This window comes from Drosophila suzukii, chromosome 2R (assembly GCF_043229965.1).
Source record: "Drosophila suzukii chromosome 2R, CBGP_Dsuzu_IsoJpt1.0, whole genome shotgun sequence".
Taxonomy (NCBI): Eukaryota; Metazoa; Arthropoda; class Insecta; order Diptera; family Drosophilidae; genus Drosophila; species Drosophila suzukii.
This window is the reverse complement of record NC_092081.1, coordinates 1,230,783-1,256,300: the sequence shown is the minus strand read 5'-3', so window position 1 is coordinate 1,256,300 and position 25,518 is coordinate 1,230,783. Positions and strand designations below refer to the sequence as shown.

The 25,518-nt window shown below is 39.3% G+C and overlaps 1 protein-coding gene and 2 long non-coding RNA genes across 7 annotated transcripts in view; 1 reads left to right on the top strand and 2 right to left on the bottom strand.

Moving 5' to 3' along the window:
* Src42A (Tyrosine-protein kinase Src42A) overlaps window positions 1–18,225 on the bottom strand; it is a 70,076-nt gene extending 51,851 nt beyond the window's left edge. The window contains exon 1 of one of the 4 annotated variants that reach the window (XM_036814046.3): window positions 17,401–18,225. In XM_036814046.3, the coding sequence (XP_036669941.3) occupies window positions 17,401–17,691 (291 nt within the window). In that variant the 5' untranslated portion in view covers window positions 17,692–18,225. The remainder of the gene's footprint in view (window positions 1–17,400) is intronic. The other 3 variants (XM_036814047.3, XM_065863174.2, XM_017075979.4) reach the window with 3 other exon arrangements.
* LOC136116539 (uncharacterized) overlaps window positions 1–20,538 on the top strand; it is a 42,087-nt gene extending 21,549 nt beyond the window's left edge. For both annotated transcript variants that reach the window (XR_010653501.2, XR_010653499.2), the window contains exon 3: window positions 19,872–20,538. This is a non-coding gene — a long non-coding RNA (uncharacterized lncRNA). The remainder of the gene's footprint in view (window positions 1–19,871) is intronic.
* A 636-nt stretch (window positions 20,539–21,174) lies between these two features.
* Window positions 21,175–21,942, bottom strand: LOC139352513 (uncharacterized). The gene is made up of 3 exons (XR_011603725.1): window positions 21,665–21,942; window positions 21,509–21,604; window positions 21,175–21,450 (listed from the first exon to the last, which is right to left on the bottom strand). It is a non-coding gene; the product is annotated as an uncharacterized lncRNA (long non-coding RNA).
* Window positions 21,943–25,518: the final 3,576 nt, after the last annotated feature.

Sequence of the window (25,518 nt, the reverse complement as noted above, 5' to 3'; positions counted from 1 at the left end):
TGGCCATATACGACTTGTTCCTTATTTGCTGGGATGTAAACTTCAAGTTCGAACCCAGTATTTTCGATTTTTACTAAATGTACAGCCGTCTTATAGTCGATTAAAATTATCTTTTATGCAATGATATTGATATTTATTTCAAAGTTTAGCTCTGGTCTATTGACTCTAAAAAAAAATTGGGTGGATACGATTCGTGATTCAGAAGGATCCAACACTAACAGAATTTTTAATCACGCGCTTGGGTGCGTTTCATGGAAATTATTTTGTATACTAATAATTCGTGAAGTCCTTCAGGAAGTTATTCTAAAGAACTTAACGAATTTCCCCATCTTACTCTGTTAGCTTTTGAAAAGTTCTCACGGGAACTTTTCGCCAAACATTTGACTGTCGGATTTAGGTTCGACAACAGGAATGTTTTTTTTTTTTTTGAAATAATTTGCATTTCTTTGCATCCCAGTTATATTTTATTCAAATTCCTTGATGTTTAATGTGAATTATTGGGTCATCAGATTTTAAATTAACTGCTCATTTGATTTATTAATAATTGTTTTGTGGTTGCACCTCAAAATCCGTTAAGATTTAACCTTTAGTTAGTGCAAATCTGCCGCACTTGTACTGAAATCCGCTCGGATTTGGCTAAAATAGGCCAGGGTTGTCATATTAAGCTAAAAATAAGTATTTCGGTTACAATTTTCAATAATATTTGGCATGTAGATACATACGTATAGATAATAAAAGCCAACTCTCATTTAAATTTTTACCAAATATTAAAAATGTGGGCGCTAGACGGGTTTTAGTGCTATAATCGTTTGTGGGCGTTTGAGTGGGCATGGCACTCTGCTGAAACGAGCGCAAAAAGCTCATGAATCTACATGCCAAATCCCAAATTTATAGCTTTTATAGTTTCCGAAATCAGCGTTCATACGGACGAACAGACGGACATAGCTAGATCGACTCGGCTAATGATCCTGATCAGGATTATATATAGTTGTAGGGTCGGGAACGGGAACAGGTAAAAACCTGTTACATTCTTTCTGACGGATCTAGTATACCCTTCTACTCTTCAAGAAACGGGTTTAATAATGGGCCTGTTCCAATTTCCACTCGGAAGTGAATTCGTTACAATGCTGGATTTGCCCTTATCATAATATTAAATTTCTTTTGGCCCTCTGTTGGTTTTTATCTGTGCGCATTAGTTGTATAGATTTATTTACTTATTTATTTATTTATTTCGCCAAAAGTTGGTACCTTAACTGGCTACTTGTCTATTACTAAACTAAATACTAAGGGACGAAAGGTAATTGTAAAGGGTTTTCTTAATTAATTCCCTAGGGGAGCATGGGTCCAGCCGCATGTGAGATGGAAGTTTGTTCCAGTAGAACAAGGCTCTACACAGAGGCTCATTAAAAGCATAGTTAGCTCTATATGCCGGAATAAAAAAAGGTTCAAATGACCTTAAAGACCTACCAGGTACGGAAAAGCCTATGCTACTCAGCAATGCAGGGCAGTCTATTTTGGAGGACAGCAGGTCACAAATAAAAACTAGTGCGCTAGTTGTTCTACGATCTTGTAGGGAAGAAAGGTGCACAAGACGACATTTCGCAGAGTAAGAGGGAACCGGGTCATTAAAGTTTAGAGAAAGAAGGGCAAAAGATAGGAATTTTTTTTGAACACGCTCAATACGATTGATGTGTGTAGTTCCAGTCGGACTCCAGACAAACGAAGCATATTCCAATCTGGACCTAATGAACGAAGAAAATAGGCTTAGTTTCGTGTACGGATCTTTAAATTGCGTGGAATTTCGTTTTACAAAACCATACATAGCGTATGCCTTTGGAATTATGTAGTTTATGTGATCCATGAAAGTAAATTTGGTATCAAACATAACTCCTAGGTCCAGTGATTCATTTCTTAAGGAAAGAACATGGGAACTAATGGAATAAGAGCTAAGGACATTAATTAATCGTTTGCTGTACCTAACGTAGAAACATTTTGACACGTTCAGAGGCAACTTATTACGAGAACACCAATTTCCCACTTTTACTAGGTCATTTTGAAGAAGTTCACTATCGGAGATTGAATTCACAGACCTAAATATTTTAAGATCGTCCGCAAACAACAGGAATTCAGAATTTGTTATGCAATAGCTTAAATCATTAATGAAGATGATGAATAGAAACGGACCCAATGCACTTCCCTGAGGAAGGCCAGAAGTAGCCACATACGGGTTTGAGAAAACACCATTGCACTCTACTCTATAAATCCGCCCATCTAAATAAGATTTAAACCAATTTAATATTAATGAATGAAATCCCAATTTCTGCAATTTTGCCAATAAAGCATTATGGGAGACTTTGTCAAATGCTTTGCGAAGTCGGTGTAGACTACATCAACTTGATGATGACTGATAAACGAGTGGATGCAAAAAAGATTAAACGTAGCTAAGTTAGTGGTAGTTGACCTTCCAGGCATAAAACCATGTTGGTTAGGACTGATGATCCGACCAGCAAGAAAAGTTAGCTGCTTAGCTACAATTCGTTCAAACATTTTTAAAACATTACTTAGCTTTGCAATTGGCCTATAATTTGAAACAATGTTTTTGTAACCAGACTTGAATATAGGAGAAACTGTGGCAAGTTTCCATCTATGCGCAAATACGCCAGTGGAAAGAGACTTGTTGAAGATCATTTTTAGGGGCTCACAAAGAACACCTATACAGTTTTTCAAAATAAATGGAGAAAGGCCATCGCAGTCTAATTTTCCTGAGTCGTTAAAACTCTCAGCCGCCATATGACAGTCCAAATCAGTAACATCTAAGCACCCAATATTTAGCATCGTGGCAATGGCACCGAGTGAATCATCGTCATTCCACAGCGAGCTCGGTTCAAAGTTAGATACAAAGTACTTAGCAAATAGATTAGCGACCCCAATATCAGAAGAAGCTGAAAGACTTTCATATGACATATGGGAAGGAAAGTAGGAGGTTGTACGTTTAGAATTGATAAAGTGCCAGAATGACTTAGGATTGGTAATTAGTTTACACTCTATATCAGCAATATATTGGCTGTATAAGAATTTATTGAGGAACTCAAACTCACGCTTATGTTGTTTGTACCGATCATAGTCGGCAGCTTCACCGCTTTCTATGTAGCGCTTATAGAATTTATTTCGGAGATTTTTGTATTTTTTTAGTCCTTGTGTGTACCATGGTAGTCTATAAGAACTTTGAACTCTAGTTTTAGCATATCTGCCTATAATAGTAGAGAGAAAAGATATAAAAACTTCATAGGTTGTATTCACATCCGCATGCGAGAGGACTTCCGCCCATCTGATATTAGAAATATCACTACGGATAGAATCTAAACTGCTAGAATTAATATAGGTAAGAGGCAAGCGAGAATTATTTGGTGAGAAAATATAACAAGTAATTAAGATTAATAGGGGCTTGTAATGAGCATCACACGCGGCTAGAGGATTATCGCTGCAGCATAGAGTAAGGCATAAATCAGGGTGTACAAAAATTAGATCTAGAAGCTTATTTAAGTTATTAAAAACATGGTTAATCTGGACTAATCCCATACTAAGAAGCTCATCGATGACTAAGATTTCATGGGGAAGATGCAGATTACTGGGAACCATTGCTGAAGACTCAAGATCATGAGCCCACACGAGCGAAGATAGGTTGAAGTCGCCCAAAACACATATATAATGGCCATCTTCCAGCTCCTGGTATAGGTGGGCAATGTTGTCAACATGCGCTTTATATAAATCAAAACTGCTGCTTGGGGGTATGTATGATACTGTCAGGAAAATTGTTTCCGTAGGACCAGCGAGAGATACACAGAGTTGGTCGAGCAGAGAATCCTCGTTCTGGAGACAAATAGCAATGCAACGCAGCTCACGCCGCACAGCAATTAAAACTCCGCCACCTCTGGAGCATCGTGTTTTAACGGAATCTCGATCCTTACGGAACACATGATAAAGATTTGTATCGAAGAATTCATTATCGAAAAAATCCATGTTGAGCCAGGTTTCAACAAAAATGATGACGTCATGATCACCATGAGACGTTGCCTGGAAAAGGGATTGAGCTTTCGTACGCATACCACCGATATTTTGAAAATAAATATTGAAATTTGTATTGTTAGCGCATATCCGGTCATCCATGGTCATGCTATCAATAACTGGTCCAGCATCATGGCCCGAATCCGTACGAGGCCTCGCTGGGATTTTATCATAATTAATAAAATTATTTGTAAGAACCTTCAGTAAAGTAGTGGTACGGATACGAATAGGCTGGTGATCGGCGCTCCAAATATTAGGTGGGCAGTCAATATTAGCATTCAAGATATAACTGCACGCAGGTGAATCCACTTCTGGTAATAATGAGCGAGAACGTACTACAGCAGCCGCAGTCCATTGTTGTTGTTGATGGCGAAAGCATCTCCAAAGAGCACCTTCAGAGAGAGCACTCTGAGAGAGTTGTTGTAGAAAGTCGAACGTCAGAAAGGTAGAGACGGAGAGCGCATAACTATTAGGCGATGAAGAGTAAGAATCCACCCGATTTTCTAGGTACTTCCGGAGAGAGACGCAAGATGATGAGAGCGGAACTCCGAGGAGCGCGCCGATATTAGAGCCAGGCGGACGGCGAATGTCGCGCACAGCGGACAACAAAAGCTCCAGCTGATGTTGTTGACGGTGCAACGGGAGAGAGGCGCAAGATGATGAGAGCGCAACTCCGAGGAGCGCGCCGATATTAGAACCAGGTGGACTGCGAACGTCTCGCAAAGCAAACAACAAAAGCTCCGGCTGATGTTGTTGATGAAGCATCAGGAGAGCCACGGAAAATGATGTGAGCGCAACTCCGAGGAGCGTGCCGATATTCAAGCCAGGCGGACGGCGAATGTCGCACAAAGTGGACAACAAAAGCTCCGGCTGATGTTGTTGATGGTGCGTTAGGAGAGAGTCAGAAGATGAAGAGAGCGCAGTGAGAAACGCAAGCAGCTGCCGATGTTGTTGCGAAAACGACTCTGACAAATGAGGAAAGGCTTGAAGACGATGTCCCGCAAAAGTATCGACGCCAGTGGCGTCGAACACTAGGGGTTTTTGGACGCCTGACTTGATGATGAAGTTGGTCCAGGCTCCGGCAAATTAGATAAAATTCCATCCCCTACCGCAGTGGCCCGCTCTCTATGAATAAATCTTTTGACCTTAACTGAGTTCGGCCAGAAATCGTTTTTGAAGACTATATCGTAAAGCTGATCAGGGATACCAAGCTTGAAATTTACAAATTTTAAAGTTTGAACGTCGACATCTTTTTTTACAAGCTTTGCACAAGTGAGAGAACTAGCATCCACCTTAAGCTTGGTGGACACATATTTTAAAACAGCATTCGGCTCTGTATCAGTTGCAAACTTTCCGACATGCAAAAATTTCTTGGTCGGCAAAACATGAAGGTCTTCAGCATTAGGAGCCACTCCAACAACATGTTTATTGGGCTTGTTGTTGTTCCTTCTCCTCTTATTTCGAACTTGTATGAAATTTCCTCTCTCCATATCCAGAGCATGATTAGAAGGGTCAACGACCGCGGAAGCCGTAGCAGCAGCAGCCGCATATGACAGGGGAGCTGCAGCTACGTTGGTAGGCCTCGGTAGACAAGGTTTGGGATTTACATTCTGATGCAATGCATCATCTTTAGGGGGGAACGCCTCCATGAATTTATTTTGAAGGCCCTGATATAAGCGCTCCAGGGCTTTCAATTTTTCATCGAATTCATCTATTTTAGAATGCGAATCATTCGCACCCACACAGCTATCACATTGCCATAGTATATTTGGATTTAATAACAGTTTGAGCACATCATCCGGTAGGGCTACGCAAGAAGTATGATAGGCGCGACGGCACAAAGAAGAGCAGCGAACAGCATCCGAAGCGCGAAGCTGGGCCAATGTAACATCGGTTTTGCACTCGGGACAGCGGGGAAGTAACATAGCGAGAATTTTAAGCACGTCTGGACGCAAAGAAAGCTAGATGACGACTGATTTAATGCATAAAATTAAAGGAACAATAAATAATTGGCATAAGCACAAATTACAAAATATTTTTAAATACAAGAAGGCTGTTCTATAACAGTGTTGTATACTTTAGAGTTGCCGAGGTCGTCATTTTTTTTAGATATATCGGATTCTCCGTTCCATAGTATAACGAACAAAATGATGAATGTTCAAATCTCGTCTGAACTGTGGCAGATAGTCTTTTCCTTTAGTTTATTCGTTTTATCTCATATGCTTCCTTTTTCTTCTAAAGCCTAGTACTCAGATCGGCTAAACGTTTTACTAGTCGAAAAATAGTATTCATTGTAGTGTTATCGAAGTTTTTAAAGTTCTCCCGCCGTGCATATAGCATGGTCTTACTGTCAAGCAGCTGGGTTTGTTTTGTTGACGATCTAAAAGAGACGAATCTGCTGGTGTACAAAGAAATAAATATACATTGAATGTTCAAATACATTGAATGTTTTTAATGTTTATTATTGGTTTAAGGCTTCCTTCTCATGTCATTTTTTTTTTTGCGCTATCTGCAGTCCAGCTCCGATTCGTAATATGCCAACATGAATGTTACGGATGTTCCACCAGCTGTCCCTTAGCGGGCGTTTTTTTTCCTCCTCCCTATAAAAGACACCCTCCAGCTCCGCATTAGCTGCCAAGTAGCTGGCGGGAGTGCAGTACTACGATTCTTTAATTCTGAGCTCGTCGGAGATCGTAAAACTGGTGGCTCTGCTAAAAAGATACTTATATTAGTACAACGTGACCAAATTCCTTTGGTCAGAACTTACTTTCTTTGCGAGTACACGTCCGGCAAGAACTCCATATAGGGAGGGAAGTTCCACTCGTTATGCTCCTTCCCAATGGGCTTCTCGATTGAATTATCTCCAGCACTTCAACTATTCTGCGAATTTGCACTACTGTGGTATTGCTTTCTGTGGGTCAAGTTCCACAATAATGGCCAACTTGGATAAAGTTTGGATTATACGTCCTTTTTCATCTGCACTCACCTCCTGCAGGCGTTTAGGGGGTTGCCTTCCATTTTTAATTTTTCCTCTCAATAGCGCTTCTGCACGAACACATCGAAAGTTTAAATTTGTTATTCTTTGCGCGGCGGCTAACGGCTAACGGCGTTCATCGAAATTCATTCTGATATTTTTTCTGGTATTTCCTTATCTTATCTGAGAACTACGCTGAAAAACAGACCCGACGAAAAGCGTAAGCCGTCTATTTGACTCTTGCTCACTCCTACGGCTAGTTCACGGTTTTCGTCGATGTGAGTACTAGGCTTAAGGATATTTAGAGAGTGGACCTTCTACGATATATCCTATCGGTACATCGTCTTAGGTGCTATCGTACATCTATCGATATCTTTTTACTTAATACTGAAACACCATAACATAAATTCTAAAAGCTAGAGTGATCTGTGGTTGGCCTAATACAATAGGGGAGTGTTGGGTATAGTGACGAACAATTCTTTTTTTAAATGTGACTTTCCACCAGTTGTAGGGAAAGGTAACGAACTGATAAATACACACTAAAACTCTATGCAGGTGTGAAAATGATTTATTTCTTCTTCAAAAAAAGTTAAAAATGTACAATAATGGAAAACAAATTTAACTATACACTTAAAAATATTTCTACTTCAGTTATGGGGTTAATGAACAAATTAAGTTGTTCAATTTATAGTTTACAAAAATCAACAAAAAATATATAGGTATAACTTTTTTAGTTGTCGGCTGTAGACAAGAAACAAATAACAATATAATGTCAACAAATACCGAAAAAAACAAGGAAGAACGGTATAGTCGAGTACCTCGACTATCAGATACCCGTTACTCAGCTAAATAGAGATATGCAAGTAGCAAAGCGAGATAAAATGCGATAGGTATTGACGAGACCAATACATTTCAGTTACATTTTTTTATCTAGCATGAAAGTTGTGGGCGTCACAGGTTTTCGCGGTTTGTGGGCGTTAAAGTGGGCGTGGCAAACATTTTTTTGGTTCAATCGGTAGGTATTGATGAGAACAATAGAATTAGAATTAGAATTAGAATTTTCTATCTAGCATCAAAACTGTAGGAGTTACAGTTTTGGGCGGTTTGTGGGCGTTAGAGTGGGCGTGGCAGTCTACTGAAACAAACTTGCGCTGCGTAAGAATCTCAGGAATCTGCACGCCAAATCTCAATAGCCTAGCTCTCATAGTTTCCGAGATCTCAGCGTTCATCCGGACAGACAGACGGACAGACGGACATGGCTAGATCGACTCGGCTAGTGATCCTGATCAAGAATATATATACTTTATGGGGTCGGAAACGCTTCCTTCTGCCTGTTACATACTTTCCGACGAATCTAGTATACCCTTTTACTCTACGAGTAACGGGTATAATTATTCTTTGATCATTACTCATCGCCTTTTCCTTATAAGTCATTAAGTAACTGTTATTTTCCAACTTGTATAAATTGTAAATTAAATTGTAAGTTAAGATTCTTTCAGTAACTTTTATTCAATGACTTTTAAATAAAAGTCTAAAAACCGACCCCATAAAGTATGTGTATTCTTCTTCAGCATCCCTAGCCAAGTCGATCTAGCCATTTTCGTTTGTCCGTGTGAACGCTTAAATCTCGGAAAATATAAGATCTAGAGTGTTGATACTTCAGATTTCATATTTATTTTCGTAAGAAGCGCATGTTTGTTTAGCTAAAATATATTAATCTCGTCAATACCTAATGATTTTGCCACGTTCGCTCTTAGGCCCACAAACCGCCCAAAACTGAGGCTCCCACAGTTTTCGTTCTAAAAACAAGGAAGAACGCTATAGTCGAGTACATCGACTATCAGATACCCGTTACTCAGCTAAATGGAGATATGCAAGGAGCAAAGCGAGATTAAAATGCGCCACCTACCGGAGGTAGACAGATTTAAGCGTTATGGGCTTTAGAGTGGGCGTGGCAAATTTTTTTGGATCAATCGATAGGTATTGACGACACCAATACATTTCAGTTAACCTTTTTTTCTAGCATGAAAATTTTGGGCGCCACAGGATTGGTCGGTTTTTGGGCATATACGGGTAACAAATTTACGCTGCGCCCAAGGCTACGGAATCTAAATCTGAAATCCCAATTCTCTATCTTTTATATTTTCCGAGATATCCGCGTTCATATTTACGATTTTTTGAAGTTTGCGGGCGGTCAATTTATAGGTAATTTCAGTTAAAATTTTGTTTCTAGTATAAAAACTGTGGGCGCCACAGTTTTGGGCGGTTTGAGACCGCACCCTGCTGAGATAACTGAAATAACATTTCAGCAAAAATTTTTATTCTAGCATCAAAACTGTAGGAGCCACAGTTTTGGGCGGTTTGTGGGCGTTAGAGTGGCACTCTGCTGAAACAAACTTGCGCTGCGTAAGAACCTCAGGAATCTGCACGCCAAATCTCAATAGCCTAGGTCTTATAGTATCCGAGATCTCAGCGTTCATCCGGACAGACAGACGGACAGACGGACATGGCTAGATCGACTCGGCTAGTGATCCTGATTGTTCACGTCAAAAGGGCGTTTAATTTCAGGAGGCAGTGTCGAGCGGCAGTTTTATCCAGATGTCTACATCTCGCGCGCTCGCACTGCCGTTCGCTCTTCCTCTCCATCTCTCCCCTAAGTCTCCTCTTTGCTCTGGAGCGCTTAAGTTAAGTTAGGCTTAACCCTTTCGACCCCAACTTTTTCCCTGTAGAATTAAAAAATTTTTTTTTACTTTATTCGTTTTTTATTGGCCTTAGAAGTATTTGAGCAAAAATTTTAAGGCACCACGCCCACTATTTTGGGCGCTACCGGAAGTTGCTTGTGAGCAAATTGGGCAGTGGTGGTAAACTTAAAGAAAAATCCTTAGGTGACAGTTAATTTCTTTTATTTTAAAAATTTAAGTATGGTAACTTATAAAACAGTTTTTATTGTTGTTGCATCAAAGGTGGACCTTACATTTATTGCATTTCGACATTGGAGTACCTGTCTTGCACAATCTGCAACGTCCTTTTTCAGCAAATACCACCCAATGTTCCAATTTATCCTAACGCTGAGAAGTTGTAGGATCGGGCTGAAACCTATATTTTTTGGATTGATTCGAAGACACACTGCTTGATGGAGACCCCAAGGATATGACTGAGCTTTCCCTTTGTGCATTTGATGGCCGTCCTCTCTTTTTTTCGAACAAAGTAGAGTAGCAGCTCATGAGCAACTTCCATTTGAAATTTGATAAGCGGCATATACTTTTGGTTCGGGTTTATCATTTGAAAATGCTTTCTGTACAGTAGCCATGCATTTGTCATTGATGTTCCCAAGCACCAATAAAAAATTCTCATGTACCACTTTCTGGAACGGGGGTTAACTTTGTACAACTCCATGAGCATGTCCGCTAAATCGACTCCTCCCATACCCTTATTATACGAAGCTACAATAGCAGGCCTTGCTACATCAATGTAAGCTTTATCTTTTGGACTCCATCGTTTTCATATTCCAACTGGTTGATGGTCTTCACACGAAGATAGAAGTTGAACTGACTTATTGTCAAACCATTTTACACATGAAAGATTTTTGTTAACTTCATATTTTGTATCAAAAGATCCTCTTCCACGTTTTTTCAATTCTGCATCTGAAAGAAGTTGGCAATTGCTTATGCGATTTTTGCGGATAGTTCCAGTTGCAAATATGCCCATTTCCTTCAATGCAATCAAAAGACTAACTGACGTAAACCAATTGTCAAAATAAAGCTTGAAAGGTTTGTCTTCGGGAAGCCCTTTTGCTAAATATAATACTACATCCGATGATATTCCCAATCCAAAACAAGGAAGAACGCTATAGTCGAGTACCTCGACTATCAGATACCCGTTACTCAAAGGGAAATAGAGATATGCAAGCAGCAAAGCGAGATTAAAATGCGCCACCTACCGGCGGTAGACAGATTTAAGCGTTATGGGCGTTAGAGTGGGCGTGGAAAATTTATTTTTGGATCAATCGATAGGTATTGACGACACCAATACATTTCAGTTAAAATTTCTTATCTAGCATGCAAATTGTGGGCGTCACAGGTTTTCGCGGTTTGTGGGCGTTTTAGTGGGCGTGGCAAACTTTTTTTTAGGTCAATCGATAGGTATTGTTGAGAACAATACATTTCAGTTAAAATTTTCTATCTAGCATCAAAACTGTAGGAGTTACAGTTTTGGGCGGTTTGTGGGCGTTAGAGTGGGCGTGGCATTCTACTGAAACAAACTTGCGCTGCCTAAGAAGCTCAGGAATCTGTACGCCAAATCTCAATAGCCTAGCTCTCATAGTTTCCGAGATCTCAGCGTTCATCCGGACAGACAGACGGACAGACGGACAGACGGACATGGCTAGATCGACTCGGCTAGTGATCCTGATCAAGAATATATATACTTTATGGGGTCGGAAACGCTTCCTTCTGCCTGTTACATACTTTCCGACGAATCTAGTATACCCTTTTACTCTACGAGTAACGGGTATAACAAGTGCAGGTGCCTTCACCAACATATGTTCCAGCACGAGTAAACATTTTCAGACCCCATTTGTGAGGCTTAGCTGGATTGTATTGCTTATATGACGATTGACCTGGAAACAAAATTTAAATTGAAGATATATTTTCTAGTAAAATTTAAATTTGAATACTTTTGTACGCAATGATTTGCTCATCAACGCTTTGATGCTCTTCTTGGGGTAGTTTACCGAAACTTTCTTTGAGAATGTCTAGTAAAGGGCGTATCTTGTACAGCTTATCATAATTCACATCTCCTTTTTTGGATTGTTTAGTGTTATCGTTGAAATGTAAACATTGTTTGATTTTTTCAAACCTTCCTCATGGCATTGAATCTGATATAGCAGTAAGCTTTAACTCTTTTGACCAAGCCATTTTCAGTTGCGGAACTTTTATTACTCCCAAGTATAACAAAATCCCAATATATCGCTTGATAAGATCTCCGGTGCATTGAAGCTCTATGCCGTGCTCTTGCAACCCATACAAATTCGTTTGATTTGTTATCAAGTCAATTACTTTGATATCAAAAAAGGTGCAGAAATATTCTACAGGTGTCATCACGCTACCGACTTGGAGTTTATCGTCCGCTTCCCAAATACTTTTTGGAGCTTCAAATGGCCTTGTTCTCCATTTTAATGTCTTGGGATCAACTTTTTCAAAGCAACTCTTAGCCACAGCACTAGGTTCCTGGTTACATTCTTTTTTGATAAAGTTGTCAATATATTCAATTTCTATTGATTCTCCTTTGTCCACGATATCTTTTAAATTCTTCTCCAGCACTGCAGAGATATCTTCCATTTCATCACCACTTTCTTCGTCAGTGGAGGCATCCCAATCGAAGTTGATAATCCTCTCAATGTCATCATTTGATAAACCCTTCTCTTTCGGTCTCATACTATGGTGTATATATATTGTGTATTCCAATGGCCCAAAGTTGCCCACAAGCAACTTTACAACATTGAAAATTCGTCACCTCGTTATTATTGAAAATTAATTAAATTAATTTAATTTCGTCAAATGATGTGCAAATTCGATTTTTTTTGATCACATTATGAGTACACACATGCAAGCACCGTTATGTCGAAGAATAAGCTGACAATAATAGAAGAAACGATTACCGTTAGCCGTTAAACATTTGAAATTGCTCACAGGCAACGCTGGGGTCGAATGGGTTAAGGGGCCGTCCATATACCACGTGGACAAATTTTAAGCACTTATTGACCCCCCCTCCCCCCTCGTGGACAAACGTGGATTTTTAACTAACCCTAATTCCCGATCATAAAATTTGTCCTTAAGATTTGCACTCTTTATTTTTTACTGTGTTCCAGCTGCGTGTGTATATTTACATAAATATTCTAATACAGTCCCCTCTAACTACTCGTTCTAATACAGTCCACTCCAACTACTTTTCTCGACCTACAAATACGGCTAAACTATTTCCAATATTAAAAACAAAGTTACAATATCCACAAATTTACTCCAGCAAATCGTTTGCAATTTAGTTGTGCAGGTGACAAACAAATGACCGACATACAAGCATAAGCGAAATGTTCACGTCAAAAGGGCGTTTAATTTCAGGAGGCAGTGTCGAGCGGCATTTTTATCCAGATGTCTACATCTCGATCAAGCCACCCCGCCCCAACACTGATCAAGAATATATATACTTTATGGGTCCTGGAAATTTAAGATGATGTTAAAAAGCTTAATCACTGTGGTCGGCCGTCCATGTAGTGACAAAGCGCACCAGGAGGGTGTGCGATGGCGACTACTATATATACACGAATGAATGAAAACCTACTGTAATCGTCCGATTGTTTCGAGTGATACATTAACCGAAAGGAATGGCAAAAAATAAAAGGATTGCATACCAAAACATTAAAAAATCAATTGGTTTAGAAGAAAAAGCGATGAAAGTGTAAAAGTGAAAATTTAGAAAATTTGATCTAGTTGTATTCTCGCTTAGAATACGCGTCGAATGAAACCTCATATGGAAAAGTCCGATGTTCCGTTAAGAAGCTATACGCAAAACAAGATTTTGGCGGACGTTCTACTAGTTTGGCATAGGCATATTGAATTGCAGCGTACCGAATGTAACAAATTTAGGAAGTGTTTTTATTTAGTAGATCGTGTAATACATTTCCGTCACAAATGTTCATATCAAAAGTTCTTGATCAGGATCACTAGATAAGTCGATCTAGCCATCCCCGTTTGTCCGTATGAACGATCTGATCTCGGAAACAAAAAAATATTGGGATAAGGCATACAGATTTTAGAAATTCCTGCGCATTGCAAGTTTTTTTTGGAAAAGTGCTCACTCTAACGCCCACAAACCTCCCAAAATCGGTCGTTTAAACGCCGATATTTCGGACTATAAAAGCTACGACGGCTACTATTTAAGTTTCTTACCTAAGTCACTTCTAACCATTTCAAAACCAATTGGCTTTTATTCAAAAAAAAAATGTTGGACTTTTTTATCGAAAAAAACTACAAACAACTTTTGTATGTATGACCACGTTTGATTTCGAATAAAAATGAATCAAAAACTTACCTCGGAAGAATGATGGAATTAGCTCGAGAATATTTTTTTTCGATGCAGCACCATACTGCAGCACTGTGAAAAACTGGTTAAGTGAATTCAATCGTGGCCGACGGTCATTGGCATTGTGTCAAAGAACATTGATACCATGCGTAAACTAATAATGCAAGATCGTGAGATAGAGGCATCCTTGGGCAATTCTTCCACCAGCATACATTCGATATTGCATGAACACCTGGCCGTAAAAAAATTTGTTCTCGTTTGATCCCGCACAATTTGACAGCCGCTACAAAAAAAGACCGTGTGGATTGGTGCAAAGAAATTTTGATAAAGTACAATAGCGGTGTTTCAAAGGACGTTTATAAAACCGTCACAGGTGACGAGTCATGAAGACCGCATGGGTCTTCGAAGACGAGCCAAATCCGAGGAAAGTTGTTCATGGAAGAAGCGCTTCAAAGCAAGTGGTCGCCTGATTTTTCGGTAAAACTTCTTAAGTGGCGACTCTTTTTGAGCGGTACACCTTAATTTGTTTGCCTGAAGTCTTTGGAGAAATTCGATAAACGAACAACAAAAGACAATTCCCTGTGCACCATGAAAGTAAGAGCTCACACACATCAGCTAAAACCAGCGCCTTTTTGACCGGCCAAAACGTCGAATTGATGGGTCACCTGCCGTACAGCCCTAACTTGGCACCCAATGAATTCTTTTTATTCTTGCACATCAAAAGAAATATGCGTAGTCAACAATTTTCGTCGGCAGAAAAGTCTGTTGAAGCGTTCAAAAACCATTTTTGGAGGTGTCTCAATGGGCGTGGAAAAAGTGATTCGACAATTAGTTTCAGCGCATCCAAAAGTGTATAAATCTTATTGGATAATACTTTGAAATATAATAAATCCCTTTTTATACCCGTTACTCGTAGAGTAAAAGGGTATACTAGATTCGACGGAAAGTATGAACAGGTACCCCACACAGTATATATATATTCTTGAGCAGGATCTCTAGCCGAGTCGATCTAGCCATGTCCGTCTGTCCGTCCGTCCGTATGAACGATGAGATCTCGAAAACTATAAAAGCTAGAAAGTTGGGACGCCCAATACGCCCACGCTAAAACCTTTCTACCGCTTGAAGATTATGTAAAAGTGTAAATGCAATTTTGTTTTAATTATCAATATCTATTATCCTGCCAAAAATTGTTGAAATCGAACCATAGGTTATAGGCAAGTGAAGAAATCGCATAAATCCATCTCCCTCGCACTTCCCTTAGCTGAATAACGGGAATTTAATAGTCGATGGTACTAAGTAAAGCGTTTTCCATTGTTGATAATAAATATTCACATTTTTGTTATTGGGCCAGAAATACATATATAGCAACCCTCGTATTAGGCATACAGATTCTAGAAATTATTGCTCCGCGCCCAGATTTGATGCTAGAAAGAAAATGTAAGCAGAAATGCGCCCACAAAGACCAAAACGCTATAACCTGTCTGACGACCACATAAACAAATGTTGTAGGCTTTGCTGCCTGCATATATCCATCTCCCTTCCGAACCCTTTAGCTGAGTAACGGGTGTCTAATAATCGAGGCAGTGGTCAACTGCGTTCTTCCTTGTTTATTAATAGATTCTATTTATTTCAACAACAGGAGATCCTTAAAAGTCATTTTAAAGGAGTGTTCTTTAAAAACTATAAAAACAGATTTTAACATGAATGGTAAAATCAAATTAACCAAATAAATGTTTGGAAATTTTAGTCAATAAGTTTAATTTTGTATACCCTTGCACAGGGTATAATGATTTCTGTCAGAAGTTTTCAACGCAGTGGAGGAGACGTTCCGGCCACATAAAGTATGGATATATATTCTTGATCAACATCATTTTTTTAATATTTAAGAATTTTTATTAACGTCGTTAAAGCAATCGTACGACAATCGATATTACTCAGTAATAGATAATAACTATTTAAACAAATAAACATGAGAATTAAATTTATAATATTTAATGTACGTATACATATGTGCAAAATGGTGTAAAAAAGTGTTTGTAACTAAAAAATGTTTATTTGTTTAAATTGTTTAACCAATTTTTCCCAATATTTTGTAAATAAAAAAGTTTCACAACACTGCCTAATTTCTTTCATATTATTTTTCCACCAATTTTCCGATCGTCCCAGCTATATGATATAGTCGTCCGATTTTGATAAAATTAAATTCGAAATTCAGAACTAATTAAAAAATGTTATTTCCAAGCGTAGAAGGTTATATGTTAAAAAACACCGAAGCTATAATTTGTTTCATATTATTTTCCCACCAATTTTCCGATCGTTCCTATGGCAGCTATATGATATAATCGTCCGATTTTGATAAAATTAAATTCGAAATTCAGAACTAACTAAAAAATGTTATTTCCAAGCGTAGGAGGTTAAAGGTTAAACAACACCGAAGCTATAATTTGTTTTATATTATTTTCCCGTCAATTTTCCGATCGTTCCTATGGCAGCTATATGATATAGTCTTTCGATTTTGATAAAATTTAATTCAAAATTTAAAACTAATTAAAAAATGTTATTTTCAACCTTAGGAGGTTATATGTTAAAAAAAACACCAGATATAATTTTTTTCCGATTATTCCTATGGGAGCTATAAGATATAGTTGTTCAATCCGGCTGGTTCCGACTTATATGTATACTACCTGCAAAAGATATATCATGGCTAGATTGACTCGTCTAGTCATGCTGATCAAGTCTGAAACGTCTCCTTCACTGCGTTGCAAACTTCTGACTGAAATCAATATACCCTCTGCAAGGGTATAAAAACATTCGTTCAACATTTCATTTATTTATATTTCTATTTCTTTGTGCACCACCAGATTTTTCTTTTTTAAATTTCTCCAGTGATTTCTATTCCGTTTGTCCACAGTGCTTGACCGATCGAAAATTGTCCTTTGGAACAAGTACGCATGCATACTCATTTGCTTATTCGTTATACTTACTCTCAAGGCTGTAAATATTATTAATAAATGCACATATTGCTATTGCAAAGGAGTGAAAAACTTCTCACAGTAGGTGTGAAAAATCTGTTAGTGCAGGAAAGGAAAAACCTCTATGATTTATTCCTGCTTTGTGCAGTCAGAAAATATCCTTAATAATTCTTTAAGCCCTGTTTTTATTGTGTCACCACCGTGCATTTCCCAACCAAAAGTGGTATTATAAGTTATAAAAAAAAATTAAATTTTCCTACGGGTTTTTCCCAATGAATAAGGCGTGAGTGTGAACGTAAAAACACTCACCTGTGTGTCATTCAGTATCTCCAGATGCTCTCCCTTCCGGAAGCTTAGATCCTCGTCGGTACGGGCGTCGTAGTCGTAGAGGGCGACGAATATTTTGGCATTGGAACCCGCAGTGTCGCTCTCCGGGATCTGGGGAACGGGACGGATTTGCTCTGCCGGCTGCCCAGCGTGTGAGGGCATGGGGATCTGGGGCACGCCCACTCCCACGCCGACGGTGGGCGGGTCGTCCAGCTTGATGCGATCGACTGGTTTGTCCGGCTCGCCCTTTTGGGTGGTGAGGCAGTTGCCCATTGTTGGATGAGTAGTAGTAGTACTGCTAAAAGTACGATAGCTAAAAGCAGTCAATGGAAGCCAATTGGCAGCGAACGCGTTTACTGTTACTTTCTCTGTTTGTTTATTGCTTATCGCTGCAATATCATCGCTTGGGTGTTGCACTAATTGTTGCTCTCACTCGATACACTCTCCACCTCAACGTTTACAATTTGTTTAAGTTTCAGTCGCGATTTCGCCCAACTCTGTTTTACAGGGCACTAACTAAATTAAACGTTTGTCCGCGACCCAGCGTGTGCTTTTGTGTGCGTACGTGAGTGTTTTCTCACTTTAATCTAAATTCGCTAGTGTAGGTCAGTGCGTGGTATATATGTGTGTGATGATGGGGTGCTGGCAACAAAACAATCGAGAGGGCGCAAAAAGATTTTTAGCTTTGTGAATTGATTGGTAACTTTCGCGTGCACTATTTTTCACCAGGCCTGAGTATCGCGTTTACATATTTCACTTAGTTATCGCCTCTTTTCCTTCGCGTTACACAGAGACAGTGTGACCATGTGTGTGACAAGAAAAAATACCTAAGTATCGTAAAAGATATTAGAGTACTGACGTTCAGACATAGGGTGTTTCTGCATTAAGCCGAGTAATCACATCGACGTACGGCGCCCTCTTACCGCAGGAGCTAGCGTGAGGCAAAGAGGCGGCTAACGCTTTTCGTAAACAGTTGGAAAGATTGACAAATATGAAAATATGAAATCCGACAGGGCACATCAACCGTCTACCATCCGATAACAGCTGATCTGAACAGCTGTAGCTAATAAAAACATAAGTAAACATTGTTGAAGTAGATTCTGCGAGACCAAAATGAATAATTTACCCACCACTTTGGCTGTTGTACAACAGCAAAATATAAAGTTGCATCAGCAGCCAATTCAGAGGAGTGGAATGACGACGAACTGGAGCTGTACGAAATTGTTTCCTGCAAAAGAGCAAGTACCACGAAGTGTGTAGATGCTGGTAAAAGCTCTTAAGTTATAGTAAAAATACTATTACGGTTTTATATTAAACAGATGGGATACGGGACATTTTGGGAAAAGTATATACCGGAAAACAGCGACGAGTTCTTCAAAGGGAGCTCTTGTAAAGCCTAGTACTCGCATCGAGGAAAACCGCGAGCTAACCATAAGAGTGAGAAAGAGGAAAACAGGCGGCTATGGCTTTTCGTCGGGTCTGTTAATTAGCGCGGTACTCAGATGAGCTAACGAAATACCAGCAAAAATACCAGATTTAGCGAGTGAATTTAGATGAACGCCGTTAGCCGCGGCCCAATGAATACGATATTTAATCTTTAAGCCTAGTACTCAGATCGTCTAAGAGTTTCACTAGTCGAAAAATCGTATTCTTTGTAGTGTGACCGAAGTTTTCAAAGTTCATCCGCAATGCATGTGGCATGGACTTACTGTCAAGCAGCTGGACTTGTTGCCAAACGGAAAACAAATCAATTGGAGCAATTTAAAAAAGAAGAGTTTGCTGGTGCACAAAGATATTAAAATAAAAATAAATGAAATGTTCAACAAGTGCTTTTATTTATGTAAATTAGAAGTTTAAGGCTTCCCTCTCGTCCCACGGATGCTTCGCCATCTATCCCGCGCCATCTGTAGTCCAGCTTCGAGTCCCAATAGGCTGGCCAATAATGGCTGGTGATGGCTCTCCAAGCTGTCCCTTAACGGGCGACCTTATTTTCTCCTCCCTATAGAAGCCGGCGCGTCCTTCATCTCCGCTTTAGCTGTCAAGTAGCTGGTGGACGTAGAGTCCTCAATTGAGAGCTCGTCGGAGATCGAGCGATGTCCCATGTTCCTTTCCACTGGGCTTCTCTAGTGTATCTTCCACTGCACTTAAACTATTCTGCGGATTTGCCCCGTTGTAGTATTGCTTCCTGTCGGTCAAGTCCCACAATAATGGGCAAAATCTTGGATTAGGTGTCCTTTTTCATCTGCACTGACCTCCTTAAGGCGTTTTTGGGGTTTTTCTTTCATTTTGAATTTTTAAATTCCCCACCGCTTCTGCACGAACACCGCCAAAGATTAAATTTCTTATTCTTTGGGCCGCGGATACCGGTGTTCACCGAAAATTCACTGGCTATATCTGGTATTTTTTCTGGTATTTCCTTTGGTAAGGTTTTACTGATAGAAGTATATTTTTAGCATAACCATCAGTTATACGATCTCCGACGAGCTCTCCGTTGGGGAACCACAGGACTCCACCACCACCAGCTTCTTGAAAGCTAAAGCTGCAGGTCGGGATTCTATAGGGTGGAGGAAAAGACGACGCGCTCTAAGGGACAGCTGGAGGATCCATTAACCAGCCATTGCCTGCCCCTCAAGGCCCATGTTGGCATATTGCGAATCGGAGCTGGACTGCAAATGGCACGGAGAAAATGGCGAAGCATCCATTACAAGAGAAGGATGCCTTAAACTACTTATATTAAACTAAACTACTTATACTAAACTAACATATATAAAAACAACCTTTGAACATTTTATTTATTTGTATTTCTCTTTGCACCAGCAGATTCTTCACTTTAAAATCCTTCAATTTTTCGTTTGTTAATAAAACAACCCAGCTGCTGACAGTAAGACCAAGCTACATGCATTGAATGTGAACTCTTAGCCGACCTGAGTACTAGGATAGAGAAAAAGACCTTTTCGTTTTTGGTGGACCGACTATGTTTTTTTGCGGAAGAAGGACACCAGCTGGCAAACTTCAATTTCCCCAGTGTCTAGGTGCAATTGTTTAGACATCATATTTGTTCATGATTTTAAAAATAGCAAAAATAAAACCGTCAGCTGCAGAAGCAGCTGACCATCAAAACTACAAGGGCTGTTACTCTGTTACTCGTGGTTTACATGTAAGCTGCCTTCTTCTAAGCCCATTGTATTTTAAATTTACTACAGATACAAATTTACCTACATATGTAAACATCGGCTCTGCAGGGCGCTGCAACGACTCCACTATTTTTCAAAAGTCCAGCCTGGCAAGGAAAATGGTGCCTGTTCCGTTCTTTTAGGAAAAAACTAGGAAAATTTGTGGCGTACAAGTTGCGGTACTGCTTATTGGGGACTATGCCTTTTGACTTCCAAAAGGCTGATGAACCCGTATCCAACTGCATCCGAAGAACTGCGAAATTTCAATTACAATCTGTCCAAAGCTTGGCAAGGAGAAAATGCTTTAGGCCATTTGAAGGCAATGTTGTGGTTCACTGAGAAAGGACTTGACCGCCATTACAAGAATAATAATTCAGTTGCATTTTGCACAATATTTTAACTGAGCACAACAGCGCTTTAAATGATAGTTGGCAGCACACTGGCAGTGACCTACGCGAACAACCAAATCAGACCAATATGTCTGCAGATTTTTAACAGCCTTCAGAACAATTAAGGGCACCTATTTCCCAATATTGTCTAAATGGTAAAAAATAAAGTTTTTTAAACATTAATATGTTTGTTTATTATTTCATTATAACATAACATCTCATTTTATTTTTAAAGTGACATATTCGATTGGAATTTAGCTTTGCTATCTGCCATTCTCGACTTTTTTCCGTCTGCGCTCGCTGCTCCACCAGCCTTTCTCTAGCTATCTCCACAAGCTCCGACTTGTGGTCCACCTTTTCGCGCTTAGCAGGGGGTGCAGTGCTGCCTGAGCGTTGACTCCCGCTGCAGATGGAGGCTTCCCTGTCATCGGGGTCGACATCAACGACCTCTACAAAGTATTCCCTAGTATCTGCAACAAATACATTTTGTTATATAATTTTAAACCATATATATAAGTCGGGACATACTCTCGCTGATAAGCGTCTAGAAAAGAGTGGAGCAACTCGTAATGCTGCCACACGGAAGGAGCCACACCGCTTGTCCCCATTATATTTTTTACCTGCCTGCAAGAAATAATATCGTGGAGTGGATTTCGAATATATTGTTGCGCGCATATAAGTTACCTCTACTTTTTGGTCAGATTTTCAATGTTGTCCGGACGTCTTTGTAGGACACATCCAACGCAGCTTCCATTAAGGCCTGGAACATCTCCATGTATACATACTGGACATTTTTTCTGGCTTCCCGCTACTGCTCGATGTTCTCCTGCCAAATGTCAATTAGCAGAAGCTCCATCTCCATAAACCACATTAGCTTGCCTCCGGGGGCTTGCATATTATGTTTATCATTGTTTACGTTTTCGTATTGAATGTTTCACTTTTTACTGTCAAGAAGAAGAATTCAGAGTTGCACCGAAAAAACATCGCCCAAGATGCAATACCACTTTCACTAGTCTAAAAATCTTATTCTTTGTAGTGTGACTGCCATTTTCAGAGTTCACCCACAATTAATGAAGCTTGTGTCAAGCAGCTGGGTATGGTGAGAAACGGAAAACAAATGAATTGCAGCAACTTAAAAAAAGGACTGCTGGTGTATAAAGAAATGAAGATAAAATAACCTCTAATATTTAGAAAGTATATTTACTTAGTAGATCGTGTAATACATTTTCGTCACAAAAGTTGATATCAGAACTTTTGTTCGTAGAAGGTGCGATCGTCACTAAATTTTTACCTCGTAAGAGGTGTTTTTGCTTGATATCAGAAGTTTTTTATTTAAACATCAATCATATAGTTAATCTACTTTCCCGAAAGCCGTAGATTTCATGTTTTTGAATGATTCCATGACCCTAAAATAGCGTTTGGATGAGGAATTCTGAAAAATAAACAAATAAATAAGACATTGAAATAAAAAAAGTTTGCCATACTTTTTAAAGATAGTATTTAGACAAATCATGTTAAAAAGGCGCGCGAAGTATTTCGAAGTACCCTTCTAACGACATATGGCACAAGCATGTAGCTTTCAAAATGCACAAGTTACGGGTGTACGTAATTTAGCTACTTGTAGTTGTTTCTCGCCAAACTTGAGAGTTTTTCCAAAAGTAGTAGAACTAAAGATTCCTATTTTAAGCAGTTTAGCATCCAGGGTATTCCCTAAACTGTTGAATTGCTGAATTGTTGAAAATTGAACAAAAAATTTCAGCAATTAAGGGAACGACCCTAAAAGTTCCCTGTTGAATTTTCAATATTAAGATGTCATCTGTTTGTCAGATTGTTAAATTGCCAGGCCGTGTTTTCCAAATATTATGTTTAAAATTACGGAAAATGCCGAGAATAAGCCAAAAAACTAAACTATTAGAACTCCTAACAGGCAGCATCCTATCAGATATCCTTTATTTGCATATTTTATACGATGGCAATTCCTCCAACGTTACAAGTGACCAGAGTTACCCTATTACTTTTAGTCGAGAACAACAAATTCAACAAAATTTTCAACAGCCCCGAGGCTGTTGAACTGCTGAAATTTCTGAAAGTTGACTTTGTATGGAACAGCTGATTAATAGCTGACCAAAATTCAACAATTCAGCAATTCAACAGTTAAGGGAATACCCAGATCATCTAAAATTTTCAGCTCTTTTCTCGCCCAGCTAGCTAGTTTTTCGAAAGTGCTGGAAGTAAAGTTTCTTCTTCTAAGCTGTTAAACATCATCTCAAATACTCAGGACCTGCAAATAGAGTTTGGATACGCACCAAAAAAGTCAATGTTCAGACTGTGTAAGATGTTCTGAACTGATAAATGTAGCCATTTTTGTTGAATAACAATTTTGAAACGAGGCAATGTGTCGCATGTCAATAGTTGAGGATTCTCAAGGGCTATACACCTTACATTTTTATTTGAAATCATAAAAGCCGTTATTGAAGAATCAGAAATCAAGCTAAAAAATCTACGGTTTTGATGGGTTGGTTTCCAAAAATACTTTACAAAAATACTAACTTAGCTTGAATACGATTGAAAAACTTTAGTTATAGTCCATTAAAGTTAGTAAACTATTCAAATGCAATTCTTGAAAAAGCAAACATTTTTTACTTACGCATGGATAGACAGGCAAACAAACAATTTATATTTAGTACATATCTTATTTTAAAGTAAACTGTAGTTATTATTATTAATAAACTGTAATATATCCCATTATTTTATGTGTAAAGCCTAGTACTCAGATCGGCTTAGGAGTCTAAAAAATCGTATTCTTTGTAACGTGACCGAAGTTTTAAAGTTCACCCGCAATGCATGTAGCATGGTCTTACTGTCAAGCAGCTGGGCTCGTTGCCAAACGGAAAACAAATCAATTGGAGAAATTCAAAGAGGAGGAGTCTGCTGGTACACAAAGAAATTTAAATAAAAACAAGGAAGAACGCTTTAGTCGAGTACCTCGACTATCAGATACCCATTACTCAGCTAAAGGGACATAAGGGAAATGGAGATATGCAAGCAGCAAAGCGAGAGTGAAATGCGCCACCTACCCCTGATCTCAATATATGGTTATGTGTTCGGTAGACAGATTTAAGTGTTATGGGCGTTTGAGTGGGCGTGGCAAACTTTTTTTTGGATCAATCGACAGGTATTGATGAGAAAAATACATTTCAGTTAAAGTTTCTAGCATGAAAATTGTGGGTGTCACAGGCTTGGGCGGTTTGTGGGCGTTAGAGTTGGCGTGGCATATTCGCATAGCAAACTTGCGCTGCGCTCAAGGCTACGGAATCTAAATCTGAAATCCCAATTCTCTATCTTTGATATTTTCCGAGATGTCCGCGTTCATATTTACGATTTTTTTAAGTTTGTGGGCTGCCCACAAACGTTAAAGTGGGCGTGGCAAACTTTTTTTTGGGTCAATCGATAGGTATTGATGAGAACACATCATTTCAGTTAAAATTTGTACTCTAGCATCAAAACTGTAGGAGCCACTGTTTTGGGTGGTTTGTGGGCATTGCACATTGCTGAAACAAACTTGCGCTGCGTAAGAAGCTCAGGAATCTGCATGCCAAATCTCAATGGCCTAGGTTTTGTAGTTTCCGAGATCTCAGCGTTCATCCGGACAGACAGACAGACGGACAGACGGACATGGCTAGATCGACTCGGGTTCGGAAACGCTTCCTTCTGCCTGTTACACACTTTCCGACGAATCTAGTATACCCTTTACTCTACGAGTAACCGGTATAAATAGTTCTAGGTCGTATCTTTTTTACCCAGAACAACACGCATGCAAATTTTGCAGATTCTTGCGCAGTTCAAGTTTTTGTTACCAAGGTGCCACGGCCACTATAATACTCATAACGCTTATCCCAAGTTGTAAGGAAATAAAGGAATCGACGCTAGATGGCGCTGTTGCGGGGTGTGCAACCTAAGGATCGTTGTGCTGCCTCCATATTTCCATCTCCCCTGAGCTGAGTAACGGTTATCTGATAGCTGAGGCCATCGACAATTGCGTTCTGGCAATGGGCCAATTCAGTTGTTATAAGGAAATATTTGTTGGTGCAGGAAAAAGAAGCCTTTCAAAGGCTTCTTACTCACGGAATGATGTTATCGTGTAAAGATATATTGGTTTGCTTTCACCTCCAGCTTATGTCCATCTTGGCAAGACCTGAAAACTATTGCACAAAATCATTAAGCTTATTATTAGCCGTTTGAAAATTTTTTTGAGAAGTAACTGGTGGATGTAAAGACCAGTGGTTCCTCAATAGAGAGCTCGTCGGAGATCAAGAGAATCTCGCTTTGCTGCTTGCATATCTCCATTTCCCTTTTTTCCCTTTAGCTGAGTAACGGGTATCTGATAGTCGAGGCACTCGACCATAGCGTTCTTCCTTGTTAATTTTTAGATTCCATAACGCGTTTGCACGAACGCCGCCAAAGGTTAAATTTCTTATTCGTTGGCCTGCGGGTAACGGCGTTTATCGAAATTCACTCGCTAAATCTGGTTTTTTTTC